At 46.1% G+C, this 17,278-nt stretch overlaps 1 protein-coding gene across 1 annotated transcript in view; it reads left to right on the top strand.

The window, feature by feature from the left end:
* Positions 1-17,278, top strand: part of TENM4 (teneurin transmembrane protein 4) — a 759,511-nt gene that overhangs the window by 626,153 nt on the left and 116,080 nt on the right. Inside the window, exon 16 of the mRNA XM_061168374.1 lies at positions 2,854-3,039. Coding sequence (XP_061024357.1) covers positions 2,854-3,039 — 186 coding nt within the window. The remainder of the gene's footprint in view (positions 1-2,853; positions 3,040-17,278) is intronic.

Raw genomic sequence — 17,278 nt, 5'->3', positions numbered from 1 at the left:
AAGTCCAACACGCTGTCTGTGGGAGCAAGAAGAGAAAGAAGCTTGAAGAAGACCTTGAGAAAGCCCCCTTCCCCGAGGGCTGCTGGCTGTCTGACACTGCTCCACGGCCGCGCCCTCACTCGGGGAGTTTTCACAGCAGACAGACAGGCCTGGACTAACTGTCAGCCAGGCTGAGCAGGGTGTACCTGAACTGTTTTAAATTCTTTGGCACCAGTAACCACAGGCATGCATGGATTTGTTAGCCAACAAACCTTAATTAAGGGTCTTTCTGTGCCAAGAACTATCCTGGGTATCAGGCCTAGAGGCGATCAGAAGAATTCATCCAGCCTCAGGGTGTCCTGCATCCGACAGTGACACACACAGAAATGGGAGAGCAGTCTACCATGTCATCTGGAAAGGCACAGAGCAAGACAACCACTGCAGGGTGAATCGTGGGAGACTTCTCAGAGGAGGAGGGGTCCCAGCCCTGGGGATGGATGATGCTGTGTAACATGGAGGATGTTTACATCAGAGACTCCCACAGTCTCGGTTGCCATCTGGTTCCCCCTGCAGTCAATGAGGAAGCTGACACCCAGACAGGGCAGCTGACCTCCCCAAGGTCACACAGTACATCAGTGGCTGAGCAGGCATGAACCTTGCAAACCCGGTCCTTAGACATCCAGTGACATCCATCACTGTCCTGAGAAATCTTTCTCGAGTTAGTGATCTTGCCACACCACCTTCCATTGTCTACTTCTACTGGCCCTGATGGGCAGTAGAAATGCTGAGAGGCAGCATCACCAGCAAAGTCAAGGAACCTGACCAGGGTCACAAAGCTTCTGCTCCTGAACCTGGCATAGAGACCAAATCCCCTGGCTCCCGGTCAGGTCTCTTTCCTCACATTTTCCAGCAGCCTCTGTCCTCTGCGTAGCCGAGAAACCTGGTGTGGTACCATAGGCACTCCCTCCCTGTCCAGCTAGTTTGCTGGGCAAGATGTCAGGCATAGGAACACCCCACAGACTGACACTCTTACTATTGTTTTCTTTTTTTTAACTCTTGAACATTTTACAGTTCAGTTCAGTCACTCAGTTGTGTCCAACTCTCTGCGACCCCATGGACTGCAGCACGCCAGGCCTCCCTGTCTATCACCGACTCCCAGAGCTTGCTCAAACTCATGTCCATCAAGTCAGTGATGGCATTCAACCATCTCATCCTCTGTCGTCCCCTTCTCCTCCTGCCTTCAGTCTTTCCCAGCATAAGGGTCTTTTCCAGTGAGACAGTTCTTCACATCAGGTGGCCAAAGTATTAGAGTTTCAGCTTCAACATCAGTCCTTCCAGTGAATATTCAGACTGATTTCCTTTAGGATAGACTGGCTTGATCTTCTTGCAGTCCAAAGGACTCTCAAGAGTCTTCTCCAATACCACAGTTCAAAAGCATCAGTTCTTCAGTGCTCAGCTTTCTTTATGGTCCAACTCTCACATCCACACATGACTACTGAAAAATCCATAGCTTTGACTAGATGGACCTTTATCAGTAATGTCTCTGCTTTTTAATATGCTGTCTAGGTCATAACTTTTCTTCCAAGGCTCAAGCATCTTTTAATTTCATGACTGTAGTCACCATCTGCAGTGATTTTGAAGCCCAAGAATATAAAGTCTCTCACTGTTTCCATTGTTTCCCCATCTATTTGCCATGAAGTGATGGGACCAGATGCCATGATCTTCGTTTTTTGAATGTTGAGTTTTAAGCCAGCTTTTTCACTCTCCTTTTCACTTGAACATTTTAGCCATTGCCTTGTAGATTAAGATGAAAGTTCTAAGCCTCTGAGATCTAATTTTATTTTCTTTCCTTTTTCAAAAGTAGTTATACTGTTAGTAACTTTGATATCCAGAATACAGGTTGGAAGGGGTAATGGGCAAATGCAACTTGATGCGGTGTCAGTCAGTCTAATTTGAAAGAAATTAAAGGTGGGATTTTCTTTTGAAGAACATTGGGCCACAAGGCACAGAATCAAATCAGGGTCTCCATCGCAGCCCTGGCCAAGAGCACCAAGGGCCCCAGTTGTTCAACCGGTTTCCTAAAAAGCAGTTGTTTTCAGAGCCTGCACAGCCTCTGCCTGCGTAACCGTGAAGCTGCCGCTGGCCCAAGCCCAGGGGGCTTGTGAATTAGGTCGTGTGTGTGTTCTGCATCATCTCACAGTCAGGCCTTTGTGAAGGGCTAGGCAACTCCACTCTGGCTGTGAAGTGCCCCCACCCCCAAGCCAGTACTGGTTTGAATGGGAGAGGCCATTTCGATGGCTCTTGGAGTTGGGGTGAAGCCATGAGCAAGAGGACAAAGCATAAACCCAGCAAAAGCCCAGAACAGCCACTCAGAGTTACCCCCACGGGGTGCGGGAGAGCCAACCTCCCTTTCATCCCATCTCAATTAGAGTCAAGGCTGGAGTGAAACGCAAGCCCCGGACCCCTCACACACCCCAGCCAAACCCACAAGCACTTGACTTGGTGATCAGGGACTCATCCTCACTTTGTTTTCACACATAACTGGTTTTTAATTAAATCTGACTTTCCCTCACATCTGTTCTGAAGGCCGGTCCCATTTGGACGCAGCAGGCACAAAAGTGGGGACAGGCTGGCCACAGGGAAAAGCAAAGAGGGCAGAGGCCTACAGTCCATCCTGTTTTGATGAGGCGGGGGGCTGGGGACAGGCCTCTGCTGGGAGAACTATTCTCTCAGGGGGTCCTTGTCCACAGGGATTAGCCCCGAGCCTCCGGAACCCTGACAGCTCACGGAGCCCGGTGGAGGGGAGCCAAGTGTGACCCTTGTTCCCCAGAAAAACTCGCTCAATGCCTGTTTTCTCTCCTCCCCGCCCCGCAGAGATCTGTGCTGCCGACTGCGGGGGCCATGGCGTCTGCGTGGGGGGCACGTGCCGCTGCGAGGACGGCTGGATGGGGGCGGCCTGCGACCAGCGCGCCTGCCACCCGCGCTGTGCGGAGCATGGGACCTGCCGCGACGGCAAGTGCGAGTGCAGCCCGGGCTGGAACGGCGAGCACTGCACCATCGGTACGGGGGCCGGGCCCGGGCCTCCCTGGGGGCTGCACGCTGCCTGCCTCTGCCGGGCACTCTGGGGGGGCCCCCATCGCATGCGGGAGCTGGGCCGAGAGTCCTTTCATCCGACGACATTATGGTCGGCTTGTCCTAGACAGCAGTTGGATTTGAATTCACCGTTGGGGGATTTGGAACCTTTTCCCTCCCAGCCTGCATTTCCCGGGTCTCAACCAGCCAGTAACATACCCTGGGGCTCGCCCTGCCCAGGCCGGACGGATGACAGCTGTGTGTTAAGGAGCTGGGGTTGAAGAATGAGGCAGATGACTCGACCACTGAGTAACTGTGAGCAAGGTCTAAGTGTCTCTCGCAGCCTCAGTTTGCTCACCTGTGAAACGGGGGGCAAGCATGCACATAAAGAGCTGAGCACAGGCTGGCGCTTCGTACTGCTCATTACATGTAGCCCATTAAATCAGATTTATGGTCTGGTTGGGAGGTCTTGGTTCTAGCACTGACCCCTCCCCGCCACGGCCTCCTAGGCCACTACTCCCAGAGAGGCCTGGAGTCCTGGAGGAAGCTTCCCGCAGGCCCCAGGCCACATCTGCAGCCCATTAGGCCTGGGGTCCCCCCCCTCCAACTCCTGTCCTCGGCTTCCGTCCTACCTGCCTTTGTCTCCTTTCCCCTCTCCAGGGGGCCCCTCAGCACCAGCCCCTGCTGAAGCAGCACTGTTGGCAGCTTTCAAAACAAGCTGATCACTCCATTCCCTTCTTTCTGCCTTTCCTGCTGGTTTTGTTGATTTTAAACACAGCCAGACGTTTGCTTGGTTTATTATCCTGGAATGAACACTCACCAAAACGTCCTTATTGAATCAACTGGTTTGTGTATGCGTGTTTTAACTTCTTCCCCTTCCATTTTTTTTTTTTTTTTTTTTAAAGAAAGAATCTGTGATCAGATGGTGAGCACATGGCTTTAGGAGGCAGGGCGCTGAGTGCCTCTCCAACCCTGAAAGTCCCCTCCTGAGTCTTACTGAAACTGGGAGGCAAGCCCCAAAGATTTTGAGGGATGAAGGAATTTTGAACAAATGGAGCTCCCTCTTATTTCATGTTTTTTTTTTTTTTTTTTAAGGCTTCATTCCTTCTGTTTTATAGCCTGAAATTAGTTTTTATTGATCATGTCCACCCCCACCCCATCGCTCTGTTTATAAATGGCTCTGGAATGCCTTATACTTATTAACATCAATAATAATGGCTTCTGATATTTGAGTATTTACAGTGTGGCCAGCTCTGTGCTGAGGGCTTTAACTGCATCATTTCATACACCCAGCCATCACCCTGTGAAGGCACATGTATTACCCCCTCCTCTGCAGGGACCCGAGGCCTCCAGTCACTTAACCGTTAAGAAGTAGAACGGGAACTTGAGGCTTGGTTTCCTGAGCTGCGGAGAAAGCCCGGGTTTTCTGCAGAGGCCTCTGGCTCTTGTCCTTCCCAGAGGCGGGGCCCTCCTACTCCAGTGGCGCTCAGAGTCCCGCAGTTAGTTTGCCAGCCAGTGCTCTGACCAGGCGCAAAGCTGCCTCCCCTGCCGCCGGCAGCCCGGCCTGCTTTTCCTTAGCAGAACGTGCCGCGTTACCACCCTGTGCGCCTCCAGTGGCTTCTTTCTGTCAGAGTCATCCTATCTCATGACAGCCCTGGACACGCCCTGAAAGAGAAGCGGCCCTAATCACTCAGGAGGCCCACCCGCTTCTTTAAACTCTGCTCCCCCTTTACCTTTGCTTTTCTGCATGACTAAGGACAGGCTGACCTCTTAGCCTCCCAGCCCGGAAGGGGACCCGTGCTTATTAAAACCAAAATCAGAGCCCAGAGAGAGCGCATTCTGTTTTCTCTCACTTGCTTACAGAGTCCTCAGCTCACCCCACCAAGTTGCACAAGGTTTATGGATGTCAGACTTTTATAAGATTAAAGCATCTCGTCTGAGTCAAATGAAGAGGGATTTAGGGAAAGTCTCCCCTCATCCGGTCACGGATGATTCATGGCAGGACTTGGGGGCCGTCGGTGCTCCGTCTAGCATCTAGTGGATGTTCATCAGTCCGACTTGAAGAGCATCCCTTTGTTTGGATGCCAAGAAGTCAAAGCAGGCCCTCCCACCTCCCCCTGCACACCCGGCTGTCACTCTGTAAAAACAAATTCCACCTTGGGATTGCAGATGCTGTTTCCCCTCCAGATAAGAAATACATCAAGGTAAAAGTGCACATGATTCAAGAGGAAGGTTGACAGTCATAAATACCAGAAAATGTCACAGGACATTGAAGAAGCAATGGGCTAGTCATAGTGGCTCAGATGAAAGGACGTTGGCTCGGATTCCTATTACCTGTCATTGTGTGGTGAGCGTCTCCTTTGTCCCTGTCTCGTCTCCCCGCATGGCAACTTGCCCTCTGTGCGTCTCGCCTGTGGCCAGCTGCATTCCTGCCAGAAACTCAACACCCTAGTGCCAAAGGAACCCTCCAGTAACCTTGTCGGTAGAAGGGAAGGGTGCAAGATACAAAGGAGGGAGACAATGGTGGTGCCTTCCTTTTTCTTTTCAGAACAGAAATGAGATGGAGAAGCCTCTCTTTAATCTTTAATGGCAACAAGAAGCACTTTCTTATATTTCCAGGGAACTACACTCCCTGTGAGGATCATTTAGGAAAAGCAAAATCTACTGGTGCAAAAAGTTAGAAATTCAAAATGTTAAATTTTCTTTTGTAATCAGGCTTCTTCATTGTATGAGGGTTGATTATAGCACAGCTAGTTCCTATGTTGAAGTGTGGTTTTGTCTTACACCAGAGAAAAGGCCAGGATCCACAGTGCTGATTCAGACACCTCCATGCAGTGGGCGCCAAAGAGAGCAGAGCTGTTTATTTGCACACTCCTGCCTTCCATAAACAGGAAAGAATGACTTGATTACCTAATAAACAGCATAAAAGAGTAAGACAAGTCTGAATGCCTTATGACAAGTCCCCAGCATGAGAACCTTCTTAACCCAGTGACATTTTCCAGAGTAGATTATATAGCAGGAATTAAGTATCTCCTTTGGAGATCTGGGTCCACCTTTTCTTTTATGGAAACTACTTGATTTTTTTTTTTAATAAAATAGATTAGTTTCAGAATGAAAGGAAATTTGGCAATGGCATCCTCTTTAATGACAATATTCTCATCAGAAAGCGAGAATATTTTGGATCTTAATTCTTTATGTTAGGAATTATCCATCTCTCTGCATCTTCAAGAAAGGTCTTGGTGAAGAAGCACCATGGACAGACCACATGGTCGCTGGGGGCTTCAGTTTCTCCATCTATGAATCTCACATCTCAGGATGCAGAGGGCTGGGGAGGCCTACAGGGACACTGGCATTCCAGCCCCTCCTCCCCTGCCTACAGACCTGCACATCCATCATCACCTGCTCCTAAAAATAAAAAGGGGTATTTTCCTTTTCACTCTCACTTACTTGTTTCTAATACACCCTAGTGTAAATGGAACCCAGTTTCCCTAGTCCAGAAGTTAAGGTAGGATGTGACGTGGATTCATTTCTCAAGTATGTGGTCAAGACAGAGTCACCAAAAGCATATTTTTGGACATCTTTTCCAAGAATTTTATGGGTCTTTTAAGTCTGGGGCTTGACCTCCTATTTCATTAGAGAAAGCTGAAAATCATAGCTAAATTTAAGAAGGTGCTTAATTTTTACTATTTCTTTGAAAACATCAACATTTTGGATCATTTCTGTGATGGTTACTTTATTCATTTCCCTTGACTAGAAAGTCCCAAAACACATGTGGGAAATGCTAGCTTCTGATTACATTTGTAAAATTCCAACCTTGACCCCAAAGCTGTGATTGTTCAAAATGCCAGATATACGGAATTATTTACTAGGCTTCAGGAGAGCTGTCCAGTCCTATAAATCCTGATTCTTAAACAAATCCCCCTTTGGGAGTAAAGATCAAAATAATATTGTGATGATGCAATTACTGGAGTGAACAAAGCCAGACTTCACGATGCAGAGGAATTATAGAGGAAGGCCACACAAACTTCTGGAGTCCTTTGTCCACTTTTGAATGCTCGCCCTTGAGTTTCTTTTGTGTTATCAGACAGTCCTCAAGCAAGAGGACTCACAAGCACTCATAAGATATCTGCGTCTGTGAGATAATCCTATGCTTACAGTTCAGTCGCTCAGTCATGCCCGACTCTTTGCGACCCCACGAACTACAGCATGCCAGGCTTCCCTGTCCATCACCAACTCCCGGAGCTTGCGCAAACTCATGTCCATCGAGTTGGTCATGCCATCCAGCCATCTCATCCTCTGTCGTCCCCTTCTCCTCCTGCCTTCTGCCTCCTCAAAGGCATGCTCTCACATCAGGACTCAGGAGTTGCAGGACAAATGCTGACAAGGAGAAAGAGGACATGGACAGGGATCTGCCCCACATTATCAGAACAGGAGCTTGATTAGTTAATGGTCCTGGGAGCTCTCAGCCCACATGTGATAGGAGTGGGAAACTGGAGACCAATTAGTGGGCTCTGTGAGTCCCTCTCAGGGCGGGTGCCATGGGCTACTTACTCCTCACTGATCTTTGATCCAAAGAGAGAAGAGCATTAATGTATCTAAGAACTTAACAAGAATATCTCTTGGATGATCTGTCATCCATCTGAAAGAAGTTCAGATGACTATAACCACCCCAGTTATCATCACCTGCCATAGTGATCCTTGTTTCATCTGACCTAACACATACCCATGATACAACTGTTAAGAGTCAGCTGAGGCTCCTGGAGGATAAGAGTGAAAAAGCTTCTTGCCATGTTCTTCACAGCCTTTGATAAGGGACCCCTGAAGCTTATTGGGATTATCTCAAGAGAAATGTTTAGAAACTTCCATCGGTACAAGCAAGCAAAGGAAAGAAGCTTTCATGTCGCAGGTCATAGAAATACTAAAAAGAACTAAGACCTCACAGACTTCCCTCCTGCCAAAGGCCCAGAATTTGTCTTATAAATAACTGTGTGCTTCCATGGTCTCCAGTTTCTTGCATAGTGACAGGAATATAGCAGAAGCTTGAGAATCGTGTGCAATGTTGAAAAGATAATCATCATCTGAGAGGAAGATGATTCTACTGCCATCGTTTTCATCCTAAAATCTGGAAGAAAAAGATGAAGGAATTTGGGGAAGCCCTGAATCCACCATCCATAATGCAAGCCTAGAGACTTGACATCATGTTTTCTTACAGTTAGTGCTTTAAAATCACAATGAAATTTTAATTAACTCTACTCAAGGGCATATGCTCCAAGATTTTCAAACAGTGAAAGAAACAGCAGTGTGGACTTATGCACATGCCTCTTATAAGTAAATGACATTGGACTTCAAAGACCCAGTTACCACTTTGATTTTCAGTAGAGACAAGAAAGCTCTGTTCTGCGCCCAGAGAACCCTTGGACTTGGTGTTGCTTGGACTTGGTGTTGACTGGCTGTTATCAGCATTTAGATTCACAGTGTGGCTTGAGGTCTCTGTGTAGGGAAGGAATCTCAGGATTTGTGGAGCCCACTTTTGTCTCCTGAAACCCACAGTATTGACTGCAACCTGAGTCTGCCTCCGTCCCTTACACTGGCTGCCATTCCTGCCTGTATCTAAAGTTAGTAAGCATTTGTTCAAGGTACTAAAAACATGCTTAATAGAGAACTTTATTACTAAGTAGTTCTTATAAATGAAATGACATTAGAAGAGAGAGCAAGAGCTCTCTGAGGTCAGCCCCTGAACTTGGGGAGATTAGTCTGCATAGTGGATATAATCTTTACTCATCACCAGAGCCACAATATCACCATCGAGTTTGGAGACATTTTTCTGGTCTGAGAGCTCCATCCACATGGATGCTCCACAGCTGTATAGCCATTTGGATTCCAACAGTGGTGTCTCGTCCAGCTGTGTTATCCTTGCCAGCCCCATGAGAGACATCTAGGCTCACTCTATCTCGTCTGTAGCTGGGTTCAGAGTTATGACCAGAATATATGATTAGGACCCTTCACGGAACTCTGAAGATCGGAAAGCTAAGAACACCAGCTGAGCTAAGAAATCCCGTATGTTATGGCTGTCTGATGGCGTATCCCGGGAGATGACCTCTAAGCAATTTTAGATTACTTTACAAACTTAGACAAACAAGCTTGACTAAGACGAAGGCTGCAAAAGCACCAGGCATCAAGAAAGAGTTCGCCTTCTCCAGAGATGCTTCCTGGGCTTGTTTTTCCATGCAGGCTGATCCTGTTTTTCACTCTCTGTCCATCCACAATTTTGTTTGTTCGGTCCTGCATAATACACCACTCCCCTTCGCATTTCCTGCTTACATCCTGTCAGCCCATGGACTCCGCGGGATCTTTGAGAATGAAGGGGAAGCACGCAGACCCATTTAAACTTCACTTCCCAATTTTCCTCTTGGCTCTGCAGCCTCTGGGAGCGTATTTCATCTTGAAGCACCGACCACAAGGAGGCCTGAACTATTAGAACATAGCCTTTCATCCACGAGCCTTTGGAGGCAAATATATATTGATGAACAGCAACAGTATCTGTCCTGTCCAGAGGATTGAAAACATAAAATTTATGCTTTTTTTTTTTTATAAAGAGAGTAAGAATGTTCTCACAGTTTATAGAACCCTAGGGCTTCCAGATAAGGCCTCACCACTGCAGCTGAGCCCTCCCTTACAGACTTTTGGTTCACATGTGAAATCAAGCTAAGAGTGGGGGCCAGCCTGGCTGAAAACATCAACCCTTCAGGAGGTGGCCGTCTCCCCAGGCTCCGTGGGAGCACTTATGAGGGAGCTGTAGAGGGGGAGGTGTGAGGGAAACCCCTCCAAAAGCTGTGACCACAGCCTAATGGGGAAGGTAAGATGGTGTGACTGATGTGTGCTGGGGATGAAGAGGTCTGCCCTGCTCCAGACACACAGCCAGGCACCCACATATATGTGTAGCAGGCTTATTTCAGAGCCACATTTGACACCCATACTCACCAATAGGCTCCCTTGGTGGCTCAGACAGTAAAGAATCTGCCAGCAATGCAGGAGACTTGGGTTCAGTCCCTGGGTAGGGAAGATCCCCTGGAGAAGGGCACAGCAACTCTCTCCAGCATTCTTGCCTGGAGAATTCCATGGAGAGAGGAACCTGGTGGGCTACAGTCCATGGGGTTGCAAAGAATCGGAAACAGCTGAGCAACTAACATTTAACACACTCACAAATAAGCAAAACCTCAGATTGCCAAATGATTCACTGCTTGAATATAACCCCCCAGTGGTGATGTATGCCATGTTAACAATGGCATATGTGCTGGAAAACAAAGCATACATCATTCTAAATACCTTTTTGAGTTCATCAGAATTGAGAAGGGGTCAGGGTTTCTTTTCTTCCACAGCAAACCTCCACTGACCTGCACCGCACCTTCTGTGTAAGAGGCACAAAGGAGAGACACATCTCACTTAGAACACCAAGCATTCTGCGTTCATGTGGGCGCGTGTGTCCATGGAAAATACAAGAGTGGCAAGCACATAGGCTAGCAGTATATTTGACCAAAGACTCAGCCCACTCCCCTAGTGCATATCAGAGATGACTCACGTCTTGCCTGTCTCCGAACCCCAACTTTCTGCGGGCACCTCTGCCCAGACAGGCTTCTCCCTCGCTCTCGTCCCACAGCGAAGGGAAGGTGGATGGTGCTCTGGGCAGACAAAGTGCCTGTTTCCCATAAAGCTGACGGATCAGGAGCATGGCCACTTTTGCAGCTTCCCATCCTCCCCCTCCTCCCGGTTTCCTTATCCACGTGTCCTCCTGTTTATATGATCATGTTTCCAAACGCCTGGCTCCGAGTGGGTTGACGTTCCTTTTGGCCCTCCCTAGAGAATGTGCTTGCTCTCCCTCCTCCTCTCTCATATTGTCCTGTCTTTGGTTTTATTTTCCGCTCCCTGGCAGGGCTGTCCCAAGTGTGGGGTGCGGCCCCCTTTGTCTCCTTAGCACCCGGCATGGTTGTGTGACAGGCAGTATTGCACCTTCTGGATCCTACCTTAAATGTGCTGTCTTTTATTTCCCAAGCGCACTATCTGGATAGGGTAGTTAAAGGTATGGTCTTCCTTCCTCTATTTTCCAATTGTCTTTGTGTGTGTGTTTGTGTATGGGCACAACAGTAGAAATGTGCATCTAGAAATACACATGTACCCTCTAAGCTTGGCACCCCAGTGCTGCCACGTCCCGGACTTTGTCACAGCATCTACTGCCCCGGGGGCAGGGTTTTGATCACCAGACGGTTGATATACCTGGAGTATCCTTCTTCCCCGCCCCCCAAGTGCTCAATCTGTTTGTGACATTGCCATCATGCTGTTATCCTTCCCTTCCCATACACCCTTTCTGCCCCATCTCATGTCACCCTGCCCATCCCTGTGGCCCCTGGTCCATCAGAATTAAGTTGCTGGGAACCAGGGTGGGTGGTCTGAGACAGGAAGCAACAGAGACCCTGGAGCCACCTAAGAAATCTTAAGAACTCCATTCCCACTAGATACTGTGCCAGGCTCTGGAGAAATGAGGGGAAAACAGACCCCTGACCTCAGAAAGTAAATGGTCTGTTTGTTTGGATTTTTTTTTTCCCCTCTTCAGAGAAGGCCTGACTTAGTTAAGTTTTATCTTTGCAGAGTGTTCCCTACAGGCAAAGTAATTCTTGCCATTTACATTAACTACATGGTACCTAATTTTGCAAAAAGGCCTCACTGCTCTAAGAAGTCTCTGAATGATCAGATATGTGTGCTCCAGAAAGGCTCCAAGCTCCCAGAGGAGAAATACTGTGCCATCTTCATCTTTTTATCCTTAAGCCCTCACACAGCATCGGGTACCAAATATATGCTCAGTGCTTAAGGACACATACTCTGGAGTCAGACTACCTAAGTTTGAATCTAAACTCCAACACTTAATGAATTCAATGACTGACCTCCCTCCCTTCCCTTCAGAGTCCTTATAAAATGAGCTTGATAACAGAACTTGCCTCATAGGCTTGGCATGAGGATTCAGTAAAGTAGTGAATGTAAAGTGTTCCGCAAGTGGGCAGGACTGGTGCTCAGTAAATGTTAGCTGTGCTGTTTTATCATCATACGCTTAACCTCACCCTTAATTTGGAGAAGGACTTCATTAGCCAGGCTAATTTTTGAAACTGTAAAGAAAAAGACTAAATTGGCTTTTAATATGAGATAGCAACTGCTGTTTAAAAATTCATGGAAAGGATTTTAGGGCACCCTAAATAACTGCTTTTCAACTGGGATATCTCTGCCAAATACAGCAAAGGTGATTGTGGGCCCCATTCAATGGATACCTGGTGTTGAGAAGCAAGGTTCCTTTAATTTTACGTACTTGGCCTTCAACCAAGAATAAAATTATTGCAGCAAGAAAGAGTCACACCTCTGAGCCTCTTTAAAATAGGCATTTCACACATGATCATCATCAGGGGAATCCTCAAGATGGATTAAGTTTAATAATGTCACCATCTATTTGGTGAATGTTTTTCCTACTATGTGAAGTTTTTCCATATCCATGAGTCTTGAGTGAGTCCTGTGAATTTTTTTTAAGGGGACAGATAGAATTATACTCATTTGATTGAAAAAGGAAATTAAAGTTGAAGAAGTTGAGTGGCCCAGCCTGGATCACACTTGTAGTAAGTGGCAGAACCAGGATTTTATATTTCCTGGCCTAATCCATATTTCCAATATTCTTTCTTCTGTCATAGTCATGAAGACTGTCCCATTAATTTCCAGCATTTTTTCCTCCAAACCACATCATCCAAGCTGACACCTTCACCGGGAAGTAACCCACATTCTCTCTCAAGCCACCTGTTCTGATCTGTAGTTCAGAAAATATTCACCAAACCTTGAGCTAGATTAGGTCAATGAATCATAAGTCACTTTAAAAGACAAATGTTTCTTGCCAAAAATCTAGTTCTCCACCAAGCCCCCATCAGACTGGCTCTCTGGTATAATGGGTGCTAGTAATTCACAAAAAAGAATTCAGAGGCTGATATATGTAAGCCTGGGACTTTTCAGAGTAGAGTATTTTGCAGTTGAAAGACAAGCCAGCTTTTGTTCTTTCTGTCCCCTTGCCTTGGTAGACACTGAAGAAACAACAGCCACTCACCAAGTATATTGGCCTCCTCCTAAGTGTGAGGAAATGTGGAGCCACACAACAGAAGAGGCCTCGACCTCCCAGAGAAATCGCTAAAAATATATTGTCACTGAAACACTAAAAATAGTTCCAACAAAACATGATGAACATTGCGACAGAGGACATCCCTCGGTCACTTAGCAATGAGAGCCCTCCCCACCTTAGGCAGGGCCCCATAGACCAAAACTGTGGGCCATAACATAACATATGAGAGGCCACTGAAGGCTTTTAAAAGCAGGGTACTGACTTGATGGGGCTTCCCAGGCAGCAAAGAATCTGCCTGCCAGTGCAGGAGATGCAGGTTCTACCCCTGGGTTGGGACGATCCCTTGGAAAAGGAAATGGCAGCCCACTCCAGTGTTCTTGCTGGGAAAATTCCATGGGCAGAGGAGCCTGGTGGGCTGCAGTCCATGGGGTTGCAAAAGAGTCGGACATGAGTGAGCGACTGAACAGCACGCAGATGACTTGATGACATTTATGATTTGGAAGGATCGATCTGGCCATATTGTGGGAAAAGTTGAGAAGGAACATTTAGGGGCAAAGAGACCAATTAGGAGGCTGTTGCTGTCATCCAGGTAAGAGATGATGGTGCCCTTGTTTAAAGAACTGCCTGTAGGGATGAAAACGTACAAGAAGACCAGAACGAGAAACATAAGTGGGATAGGTATGTTATATAGCTCCTCTACCACATAAATAAAAACTAAATACCTTCAAGGATTCTGAAAGTCTTCTAGCTTCAAAGGAGTCTTCTTCGTAGGCTTAAATAGGAGATTGGAAATAGAGTAGTCCCTTGTCATTTAAAGGGCATTATTTCTTTTGAAAAGCTTAGCCCTTCTCTAAAGCTTAAAATTATATTATTTTGGGCTCTGGGAAATGCCCAGTATGAATCCTTCCAGAGAGGATTGTTAGTGCCAGTTGGACTCTCTGAATTATTGATGTGTTTCAGGGTTATAGAATTGATGAGTTTTAGCAGCAGGTAAGGCAGGACGTATTGCTTTAAGAAAGTCAACATGTTCCCCCCCAGAGGAGGCCTCTTCATACTGGCTAATGGGGGGTGTGATGATCTCAGAAGCAAATTGCCACATGAGAGCAAACCTCACTCAAGCCACAGGTACTCCAGGTGTCTCTGAAACCAGTTGGACAGTGCAGACCCTCAGGATAGAAACTGGTCCATTTAAAGAAACTGAGCGTGGAGAGAGTGTTCCTGTGATTTTTTTATGTAGAGTGGACCCTCCCTGAGAATATGGGTTCCTCCTGGCAGTTTCAGAGCTGCACAGAATGTGTGCACCAGGCCCTGTGTGCTAAGCGGAGCTTACAAGAGCAGGGCTTCCCAAAGAGGGTTTTGTGGAATAGAATTTTCCACATGATTGTAAATGGTTGGGGTGGCAACTAGGAGTTCTGAGGTCAAACTGGAAAATGTTCCAATAATCTAATACGCAGGTTTCTTTGTTGTAAGACTCCCCAGAGGCTTTAATGTGTTTAGTGTGACTTTCTAGGATGAGAATATAGGATATATTGTTTCCTAAATTTATTTAACTATAGAGGTTTGCTTTTGAGGAACTCATAGATCTGATAGTTCAAAGAATTCACTTGGAGAAGCATTGTTTGCAATTATAAGACCCGTTTTAAATTGTCCTGGAACGAAAGTGAAAGTGTTAGTCACTCAGTTGTGTCTGGCTCTTTGCAACCCCGTGGACCGTAGCCCGCAAGGCTCCTCTGCCCATGGTGATTCTCCAAGCAAGAATACTGGAATGGGTTACCATGTCCTCCTTTAGGGGAACTTCCCGACCCAGGGATAGGGACCAAACCTGGGTCTTCTGCATTTCAGGCAGATTCTTTACCATCTGAGCCACCAAGGAAGCCCCATCCTGTCTTAAATTGTCTTGGAACAAAAGATAAAAGGTAACAATAGATAAATAGAGTATAAAAATATTGAGGGCAGAGGCTGTATCTCATCTGTGTATACCCCAGAATTAACACATGCCTGGCATCCAATAGGTGTTAAGTAAAGTTTGTTGAAATTAAGAACAGAATTATCCAATTTGAGGTTATTTTGACCTTCTCTATTGGGTGGTGGTACTGGAAGAGCCTAACAGAGCATCTCATCCAAACCTTCATTTCGTATTGAGTTGGCCAAAAAGTTCATTTGGGTTTTTCTGTAAGATGTTATGGAAAAACCCAAATAAACTTTTTGGCCACCCCAATAGATGAGGAAATTGAGGTCAAGAGAGGACAAATTACTTTGCCAAGATCCCACAAGTTAGGCAGGCAGAACCTAGGTCTCCCGCCTCATCCATTGATCCATTTCAGCTCAAATATATGGAGTACTGGCTCTATGCAAGGTACTAGTTTAGGTCCAAAATTACCTTTATGGAGGTTACATTCTAATGGAGGGAATAGACCTTAAATTATTGCAAAATGAATCATTTAAGTATGCTTGGGACAGTTGCTCTCAAGGAGAAGGACAGAGCACTAGGAAAGTCAGGTGGGCCTGGGCTGGGACTCAGAGCCCTGAACCCATCTATCTTACTGCTTCCTGCTGAGCTGCGTGTTGACCCCATGACCACAGCATTGGGTTTGTCTCAGCTCTTTCTGGCAAGGTTTGTATTTATGAGGACCATAGCTTTTGACCCAAATGTTGAACAGTTTGGACTGGCAAAGTGTTGTTTTCTGGTTTGTGAGTTTTGTAGTGAAGTTGGACCAATACAATGTTAAAACAAATAAGCCCAATAATAATAATAGCAGCTATCGTTTATTAAATGCCTACCTGTGTTATCCACTGTGGTAAATAATTGGTATACATTATCCCATTAACATTCTTAACAACCCTTTGGATTGGGTATTAGCTCCATTTTACAGATAACACAACTGAACTTGGAGAGTTAAATGATTTACCAAACATTACATGGGATTCCCCAAGACTGGCTGCCAGTGCAGGAAACAGATTTAAACACTGGATCAAGATGATCCCCTAGAGAAGGAAATGGCAACCCACTCCAGTATTCTTGCCTGGGAAATCCCATGGACAGAGGAGCCTGGCGGGCTACAGTCCCTGGAGTCACAGAGTCAGACATGACTGCAACAACAAAGTAAGATGGTGGCACTGGGATTTGAACTGTTCTGTCCCGTTCCAAAGTCCACATTCTATTATATGATTTGGTTTTTATTAAAAACTTAGGATTAAATGGTGTGAAACGGACACTGCCTTAGACAATCAGGATCTGAAAAAATATAACCAAAAGTTACTTAGTTTTGGGAATAATATATGTAGAATGTCTAGCACAGTGGTAAGCCATAGTAGACCCTCAGTATATGGCAACTGTCATTGTCATCACTGTCCTGAAGCATCTAAATCAGGGTTTGGCAGACTACAGAACACAGACCAAATCTGGCTCATCCCATTTTTATAAATAACATTTTGTTGGAACACAACCATGCCCATTGATTTACAAATTGTATATGGCTCCTTTCAAGCTATAATGGCAGAATTTGGTAATGACAGAGCCAAAAAGACCATATGGCTCACAAGTCGAAATATTCAGTAGCTGAACCTTTACATAATACTTTGCTGACTTTGATCTAGATAATTGCCTCAGTTTTCTTTTTGCCTTTCTATGGCCCCTATCTGGGGTTATGGATACAACTTATGATATGATAGTCCCTCTACTCAAACTAGAGAGAAAGTCATGACATGTAGAAGACTCAGATATTGTGTTCAAGCTGTATGTCCGGCTTTGTGCATCATGCATACATTATCTTATTTACTCCTCCCAACAACCCCATTGTATAAGTAGACTGAGGCTCAAAGGAATTAAATAAGGTACCTGGGTCTTAGAGTCACTGAGTGGTAGAACCAGCCTTTGATATGACTCTGAAGCTTGTGCTCTTATTCAAGAGAGATTCTTTGCATCTTACATGAGCCTACACCTTGGAGCAAAAGAAAGCAGTCTACTACTATCCTTAACAATTGGACCCTTGTTCCTCCGAGACTGATTTCAACATATGAGGCTTAATTTAAAGGAAGTTTCGGCTGGATGGACAAAACTTTAAATGGGACTAATTGGACAAAGAG

The sequence above is a fragment of the Dama dama genome, chromosome 2 (assembly GCF_033118175.1).
Source record: "Dama dama isolate Ldn47 chromosome 2, ASM3311817v1, whole genome shotgun sequence".
Lineage (NCBI taxonomy): Eukaryota > Metazoa > Chordata > Mammalia > Artiodactyla > Cervidae > Dama > Dama dama.
The sequence above is the reverse complement of the archived record's forward strand: the minus strand, read 5'-3'. Positions and strand labels throughout refer to the sequence as shown.